The 8773-nt window shown below is 51.4% G+C and overlaps 1 protein-coding gene across 8 annotated transcripts in view; it reads left to right on the top strand.

Moving 5' to 3' along the window:
- Positions 1–6515: 6515 nt before the first annotated feature.
- Positions 6516–8773, top strand: part of CASK (calcium/calmodulin dependent serine protein kinase) — a 227804-nt gene continuing 225546 nt past the window's right edge. For 6 of the 8 annotated variants that reach the window (XM_075430844.1, XM_075430829.1, XM_075430802.1 and 3 more), the window contains exon 1: positions 6517–6792. In XM_075430844.1, coding sequence (XP_075286959.1) covers positions 6734–6792 — 59 coding nt within the window. In that variant the 5' untranslated portion in view covers positions 6517–6733. Of the gene's footprint in view, positions 6793–8773 lie in introns of all 8 variants that reach the window. The other 2 variants (XM_075430791.1, XM_075430782.1) reach the window with 1 other exon arrangement.

Genomic DNA, 8773 nt, shown 5'->3' with positions numbered 1-8773 from the left:
ATTTGCTGTTTTCACACCTGTCCTGATATGCCCGATATTTTACTGGCTTTTTTTGACCGCCACTGACTGACTCTGCAGCACTGGTTTCAGAGAACTGCCAGGGTGACTCTGAGGCCTCTTTCCAGAGCCACAGCTGCCAGTTCCAAGTTCAGCATCACACAGGGATGGAGTAGATGAGGATTTCCTCTAGATGTAATATTCCTTGACATTTTTCTACACCAAAGCTCCTCTGAGCACTTACTCTGCTTTGTGGGGCTCTTCTGGAGTTCCTGGCTATTAGGGTGGCACCCTTCTACTCCAAAGAGCTTAATATGCTTCTACAAAAGATAGTAGGAGGGTGAGAAATGTAAGAAAGAAGAAAAGAAAGACAGATATGAAAGGAAAATATAACTGTTTGGGTTTTATTATTTCAATGCTAGTACATGGCATTTTGATATTGTCCTTATGATGTGTTTTTTTTTATTATTTTTCTGTATATAAGTGCATGACTGCAGCATACAGTTGCAAATTTCTGTTGAGGATAATGAAAAGATAACCGGAATTTTGAGTTGTCTTTAGTGCCTGGTTTTATCCCCTGTACATCTTGTAAGATCTTTTTAATTTTAAAAAGCTTCAATAAAAGGATCATGGGGAGATTTCCTCCACATTTCATAGTAATTAATCCATACCTGTCAGTGAATAAAAGCTGCAACTGGGGAAAAAAGAAATAAGCGTCTCCAGTAATCCAGTCAAGATTGTTCACAGGTACACAGTACACAAGGAAGGGAAAAGTAACCAGAATGGCAAGGAATAGCTAAAAAATAAACTCAACTAATTGGGGAGGTGTGCAATTTTTAAATTTCCCCCTCTCTTTTGATGTTGCCACCTGTTCCTCATGGGACTGTTTCATGTTTGGAAACTGATTTTGAAGAGTGACTCTGAGCTTCACTGGCAGTATCAGACATGCTCATCTTTGGTTTTGTTTACTACTTATCACAGAATCACAGAATCACAGAATGGTAGGGGTTGGAAGGGACCTCGGTGGGTCATCTAGTCCAACCCCCCTGCTGAAGCAGGGTCACCTACAGTAGGCTGTAGAGGACCTTGTCCAGGAGGGTCTTGAATATCTCCAGAGAAGGAGACTCCACAACCTCCCTGGGCAGCCTGTTCCAGTGCTCCATCACCCTCAGAGGGAAGAAATTCTTCCTCATATTCAGACGGAACTTCCGGTGCTTCAGTTTGTGCCCGTTGCCCCTTGTCCTGTTGCTGGGCACCACTGAAAAGAGCTTGGCCCCATCCTCCTGACACCCACCCTTCAGATATTTGTAAGTATATATTAGGTCCCCTCTCAGCCTTCTCTTCTTCAGGCTGAACAAGCCCAGCTCCCTCAGCCTCCCCTCGTAGGAGAGATGCTCCAGTCCCCTCACCATCCTCGTAGCCCTCCACTGGACTCTCTCCAGTAGTTCTTCATCTTTCTTGAACTGTGGAGCCCAGAACTGGACACAGTACTCCAGATGAGGCCTCACTAGGGCAGTGTAGAGGGGAAGGAGAACCCCCCTCGACCTGCTGGCCACACTCCTCCTAATGCACCCCAGGATGCCATTGGCCTTCTTGGCAGCCAGGGCACACTGCTGGCTCATGGTCAACCTGTCGTCCACCAGGACACCCAGGTCCCTCTCCGCAGAGTTGCTCTCCAGCAGGTCCACCCCAAGCCTGTACTGATGCATGGGGTTGTTCCTCCCCAGGAAAGCCTATCCTATCCTCAGTAGCGTTACTGCAATTTATGTTTAATTATGACTATGGTCTAGTTACAGATGAGGAACAACACGTTTTCCCTTACCGTTCCTTGACCAAGACCTGGCTCATCACTCGATCTGGCACTCTCTTCCAGCTGGGCGGCTGGGTCAGCATGAGCCGAGTGTCTGGCGAAGGTGATGTGGTCACCATGTCTGAAGGGCAGTGAAAAAGAACTCCTCATTCAAAAGAAGCAGCACTCAGCCAGCTGCCTGAGGAAATGACATTGCTGCTTTGCCATGCCCACATATACATACAAGCCTGTGTCTTTCCCAGGAACTTTTGAACCTGGGGGTCAATTTAAACAGAATGAGATGGGGGCAAGGTACGAATCCCAGAGATAAGTTCCAACTGTCCTTTGAAGATAGGGGGCTGCAGAAAAGAGGCCTGGTATTGTCTACGGTGAGGAAGGCTGGCAATGAAAGTCCACTTCTCATTGAACAATGGACGAATGACACCCTGGAGGAACTTAAAAAAAAAACTCCACTGAGCAGCAAAATGCAGTTGGAGATTTATCTTTCTAGGCAAATATCATTCACCTGTTAAGACATGCATTCGTGGGAAACCCGGCCTCCTAATTACGGTGTGGCACGGCCTGTGCAGTGTGCTACACCTGAGCTCTGCAGCTGCAGACTGCCCTGCCACGCAGGGCGTTTCCAAGCTGGTTCTATTGCGTACTTTTGTAAGAAGTTAGCCGGACTGATTCAGGGTTGGCTGATGGCTTTTTAGGCTGCTTCTTTGGACCAACATTTTTTACAAGGATTGAAAATGTCTATCAAAACATTGTCTCTTTACACTGCAACTAAAATATATTTCTATTGCCCAGAATATGGACTGTTTTCAGCTCTTACAATTTGCACTCCTAAACAACACGGCACAGTTTGTCAGCAATCTGGTAGGCCTCCAATATTCTCTCTTCTGAAGTACTAACAGTTCATACTCATCTTCAGTGTCAGTCTCATCTACAAACTTTGTAAAAGGGAGCGAAAGAATAGTTTGGTTACAGACTAAAGAACCTGGGGCCCTGTTCTGCTTGGAATCTGAGGCACAGAATTTGGTGCTTCCTACATCTTTCAGATTACAGAACACTGTCAAATCCTTAAAATTTCTTGCTCATCATCACGTACCTTTCACACTTCTAAATGAAACGCTATAAAGGCTGTTTGGATGTAACTGATAACTATCGTTCCATAAACAACCTTTGAACAGCTCACCTGCACCAACAGCATGCAGACTGCGAAGACCACAGCCAGTGAAGACTTGAAAACCTCATCAAATTTTAGGAAATGGGTTTTCTAGAGCCCAAGCCCTCACTCAACTATTTCTTAGGACTTTAATTAAACAACTATATTGGTTTGCCTGAAAATACACCACCTTAAGCTTGTAGTTCAGAATCTGACAGACAGCTCCAACACATGCAGTGGTTTGGGGAGAGCTGCTAGGGACTGTAAAGCATTTCGTTCCTGTGAGTAGTCAGTGCCCTTTTCTTCCTGTTTCCCTGTGAAGAATTTCCCCTCCCAGGCCTGAAATGACCGATGCCCTCAACCTGTTCTCAGACCAGCCACTATCCTTGCAAGCAAATCATTCCCGGTCTCCAGTATAAAGTTTCTTCTGCTTGCATTTCAAACATTATTGTTACACACTTTTTAATGTTAGATGTGTGTATTTCATAATTTAACCTTAAACTTTTAAATTAAACCCAGAATCTATAAGGAGACATATTGGATATGTGGGTGAAAATCAGTACTGCCTGCCAGTGAAAGGGACTGACTGCTTTCAAACTTGCGGATGAAATTCATGATCACAAACATATCTGTGTATGCACTGCTTCGATGGTCATACTATTGGGTGTTGGCTGCTGGCAAATGGGGCAAACTAATGCTCCTATTTTCTTGAGCCTATTCAGTCTGAAACTACGATTAGTTACAGTGCAGTTCTCATTTGTTCTAGTAATTGCTGATGTAGCATTATCCTTCCTGCTTTTGCTGGTTCAGTACGCAACTTTTTATGATACAGATCTGCACACAAATCCTAGTTCAGACAGATTCTCCTCATGCAACTGAAATGGCAGGTAGCGCCTGTTTTCGCTCTCCCCCTGCACTGAATGTGGACAACTGACACGTTTGTAGGCTTTGATAGATTTGCCTTGCTTTTTGCCAGCCTAAGCAACAAATGCTACAGCTGCTCCAACAAGCACGTCTTCTTTGCTCCAGAATGGGGGAAAAAAAAAAGAAGTAGGAAGGCCAGCCCATCAGACAAAAAAAGCAGCCGCTACCCTCAGTGCTGGAAGGTAGCAGGACCCTTCGACCAGGCCAGAAGCCAGGCAATGAACTGCCTTTCTTAAGGAAAGCCCACTTTGTTCAGTGTCTTCCTGGAAACTGCCTCCCCACAGCAACTCTAACTCTCCAACCTTTGCGCTGAGAGCCTGTCCATTAGCAGAAAACCATGTTTATGTGCTGTGTCATCCAAAAACAGAGCCAACTGCCCTCCAAAGCTCTTACAAGATTTTGGCCAAAAGCCTGCCATGAGTTATGCTTGGTATTCCTTGTTTTTAGTTTAATCTGTCACACTTGGGCGATGTGGCCTGGTGTGACTCTGAGCACCTGGAGTCCAGAGGAAGGCGAGACCTCCATGAAGTGACTCTGCCTGGGGGGCAAAAGCATTTGCTGCTGTCACGAGTATTTTTCTTCCTTGTGCATTTTTGCATCGGTTTTTGTTAACTTCTAATTATGGCTCTGCATATAGCCAGATGACAATTTCTGCTCAAAATGCAAGTAAAAGCTCACCCATATTCTAAAACTTACTGTTGTCAGGCCTATGTGGTACTCGGGCTGACAGCCTCGCAAAAGGAAAAAACGGTTGCCCACATGTTTAACTGTGAAATATGGGGAACAATCTAAATATACGGGCTTTTTGTTTGCATTCCAAATAGCAGATGGCGTTTAAGTATTTTTTGAAGGTTTGCTTGGCATAGAGCACAGATTCACGGGAACATCTCCTGCCTTATATGCTCCCATTGTGCATGAGATAGATAGACGTCATTTTCACCACCTGATTTTGTTTTTCTTTTGAATTTGTCTGGAGACAGGAACGAGGTGCTCTTTGTGAAGTGTCATCAGCTCTGCATTTTAAAGCTAACCTTCAAAGCATTTCATCAGATAATTCTGCTTTTTCTCTGTGTGGGGAACAACTGTATAATTTACCTTTATTAATGGGTTTTAAGAAGTTGCACGTGTGTTACAAGTACTTCGGCAAAAATATTTTGTGAAGTGCAACAGTTTCTGACTAACTCCTTCAAAAGAGCTTTGCTTTCTTCTGGAAACCACACAATTCAAAACTCGGAAAAGCACACGTGTGTGACTTACACCTGTCTTTTACGTAGTTTGCTGTGTGACGTTAAAAACGACGGAACACAACGCATCAGGTAAACGCTTCGTGTTTGAAAATTCACCAGATGCCTCAGACACCGGTTTTTAAGTAGCTACGAAAAGAAACAACAGCCGCCAGTCACTCGCCCAACTGGAAGAGCGTACCCGAGAGCACTCCCAAAAGGCTCACACAATTCCCTCCTTTCAGAAGAAAGATGACCGTTTTCCTCGTAACAAAGAGGAAATTTCAAATTGCGCTCCATAAAGTACAGCCTCCTGAAAAAAAACACCCAAACACAAAATCCCCAAGCGCTTCAACCGCCCCCGGACAAGGCTCCGCAAGCCCCGCTTCGCTGGCGAAAAGGAGCGGGGACGCCGGGCGCTGCCGCCACGGACCGGGCGGGTGCGCGCAGCCAGAGCGCCGTGCCCGCCGCCGAAGGGCAGGACCCGCCGGGAGCGCCGCGAGCCGCCTCCGCCCCCCGCTGCCCGCACCTGCCCACGCACCACACGGCCCCAGCTCCCGGGCCGCACTCCTCCGCGGCCTCGGCGCGGCAGAGCCCCCAGACCCTGGCGAGCCGCTGGGGCCCAGCTGGCCGGCGGCGGGGAGCGACTGGAGCTCGCTACCTGAGGCCCGGCCGCGCCCCCACGCCCCGCCGAGCCCCCTCCCCGCGTCATGACGTCATCCCAGCCCGCGCCTGCGCACGCCGGCCCGACCGACCCTCCCCAAACTGAGTGGTGGGCGTGGCCCCGCGCGCGGTTCTGGCGGGGCGGGGCGGGGGGGAAAGGGAGCGGAAGCGAACTCAGCCCCCCGCGTGCGTGCTTGTGTGCGTGCCGCGCCTGCTCGGCCTGCCGGCGCGCGCGCGACCCGGCGCCCGCCTCCGCGCGCGCGTCCGCCCCGTGTGACGGCTGTGCGTGACGGCGGCGGGGCGCGCGCGCGCGCCCGCCCTCCAGTACAGCGAGCGCCTATCGCGGCCGCCGCCGTCGCTGCTGCTGCTTCTCCTCCTCGCGCCTGGGAGCGTAACCAACGGCCGCGCCTGCGACTCCCCGCCCCTCCCCCTCCCACTATTATCCTCCCTCCCGGCGCGCGCCCACTCCTCCCCCCCCCCTCCGCCCGGCCGGGAGCGCGCGGCCGCCCGCCCGCTCGGCGAGGGAGCGAGACGGCGCTGCCGCCTGCCGCCGGCGCCTCTCCCCGCCGCGCCGAGCCCCTCCATGGACCTCGCGCCGCCCCGGTAGCCGGAGCCGCGCGGCGCCGCCGGGGAGCAGCCGGCTGGGAGGGGGAGGGGGGCGGGGGGCCGAGGAAGGAGGGGTCGCGGGCTGTGTGACACGCGCGGGGAGCGGCGGCGGCGGCCCGCGGGAGGAGGCGCGGGGAGTCCCGGCGCGGCCGCGGGAGCCCCCGGGCGGGCGGCGGCGGCGCCCCAGGACGGTGGCGGCGGCGGGAGCCGCCGTAGCGGTTGGGATTTACCGTGGTGGTGGCGGTTGGCGCTGACCGGCAGGGGAGCGCGCCGCGCGGCGGGGACCGTGCCCGCGGCCCCCCCTTCCTCCCCCCCTCCCCGGGGCCGCCGCCTCTCGGGCTGATCCCCCGCGCCCGGACCATGGCCGACGACGACGTGCTGTTCGAGGACGTGTACGAGCTCTGCGAGGTGATCGGCAAGTGAGTCCCGCGGGGAGCGGGGGGCGGGCAGGGCCGGGCGGGGCGGGGGAGGGAGGGAGGGAGGGAGGGAGGGGGCGGCGGCGCCCCGGGCCCGGCGGTGCCCCGGGCCCGGCGGTGCCCCGGGCCCGGCCCCTCCCGCTGGCCGCGGGGGGGGAGAGGGATGCTCAGCTCGGCACCCACCTGAGTCGCCGGCGGCGGGTCCGTGCGAGCGGTGCGGGATGCGGGTCCCCCCCCCGCTGCTGGTGGCGGCGGCAGGGCGCTGCGCTGCCCACCTTCCCCGCGGCGACACGGGGAGAAGTGACCCGATGCTTCCTTGGCCACCATGATTAACCGCCGAACCATCACCTCAGGCTGGCTGCGGCGAGCGGCAGCCGCTTCCCACCCCTTTTCTTCTCCTCCCCCCGATATCCCATTCCTGGCACACCCATCGAGGGTTGCCTATTGGGGAAGGGAAAGGGAAGATATCTCTCCGCAGATCCACCTATTCGCTGCTGCATGTTTGTGCGCCAGGTGTTGGTTTTTCCTCTTCTTTGCTGCATTACAACCAGCTTGTTCGTGGCAGTGCGAGCGACGCTCGGGTAGCGCTCGGATTTCCTCCAGATCTTTCCCTCCGCTCCCATTCGTGTGGAAAGGGGGATGTACGAGGCGGTAGGAGTGCTTGGCCTGCTGAGTCTTATTATGCAACTGCTGTTAAGCCGATGTTCGAGGCTTGTGTCGAACCTAGGAGTTGTGGTGCTTGCCGGCGTTCCCCAGCTGCCTGCTTCGGGTAGCCGCTGTTGTAGGGTGGATGAAAATGACAGTTCAAGCCTCAGGCTGTGTAAACGCACCGAGATAATGCATACAATCCCCCAAATCGGATGGTGATAAGGAATTAAAGCTGAACTCCCTTTCCTCCCCTCCCCCATATTTTGGTGGCTGCCCGGTTTCGAAATCCGCTTTTTATTCATTCGTCGTCTTTCACGTATTTTTCTTTAGTTGTGTCTGTGTTGCAAAACGGACATGAAAGATGTAGCAATATTGTGACTTCCTAATTTTTTGTATGTTTCTGATTCTGAAGTTGAGATTGCTGCGGAAACCTCAGTAGTGACACTGTTCAGTGTGTTTGCAGTTTTTTCTTCCTGGCAATGAATTTTATAAGAATAATTGTTCGGTGTGTTTTGATGATAAATGATTTTTTTTCTGCGTGTATTGTCTTGCCCGCTCTCCACCAGCATGCTTTTCAGTTTATATCAAGTGCTGTCTAGTTTCAAAGCTAGGGCTAAAAATATTCTAGAATGAATCTTTCCTGAGGATTATACTAAAATGCTAGTCTTGGACTTAGCAGGTGACTTTGTTGTCAGCAGAAGTTTCAGCACTCATTTCTGTCATTTCACAAGGCATTGCGACCTTTCTCTTAACACAGACAACTTTTAAGAATATTAAGCTTAAAAGGCCTTGTTTGCTGTCATAAACAGTAGGCAATTGCTTTCGCTTAATGCTAGTTGTTGGCGAGGAGCTTCTGTAGCTGAAGAACAAAACTCTGTTATTAAACATGTTTTGAAGACAATTTTTGGCACCGTCCTTTCACAAGTGGTTTTATGCTAACCACCGCATTTCACACACTGTTTTATTCATACCTGATTACCGTTAGAAAGAAGGTGCAATGATTATGCGTGACCACACACCCTTTTAGAGAAATGGATGATTCACAGAGGTCCAGATGTCTGCACATCTCAAATGACTCTGATTTGTGGTCGGAGAATTTTGAAGAGAGGGCTCAAAAACTGTGGATTAGGTATTAGCTACAGAAGTTCCATGTGAGATTTAGGTAGTATAGACAGTGTTGTGATGTAACTAGATCTAAGAGCTAAATATTGAATCACAGTAGCATAGTGATGCCAAGAGCTCTGTAGCAAAAACAGGGTGGATCACTGAAAATAGCAGCAGTGATGGTGTGAAGGGTTGATAGCTCGTTGTGATTGCTCACGCTCTTCCACACAGA

This window comes from Opisthocomus hoazin, chromosome 1 (genome assembly GCF_030867145.1).
Source record: "Opisthocomus hoazin isolate bOpiHoa1 chromosome 1, bOpiHoa1.hap1, whole genome shotgun sequence".
Lineage (NCBI taxonomy): Eukaryota > Metazoa > Chordata > Aves > Opisthocomiformes > Opisthocomidae > Opisthocomus > Opisthocomus hoazin.
The sequence above is the reverse complement of the archived record's forward strand: the minus strand, read 5'-3'. Positions and strand labels throughout refer to the sequence as shown.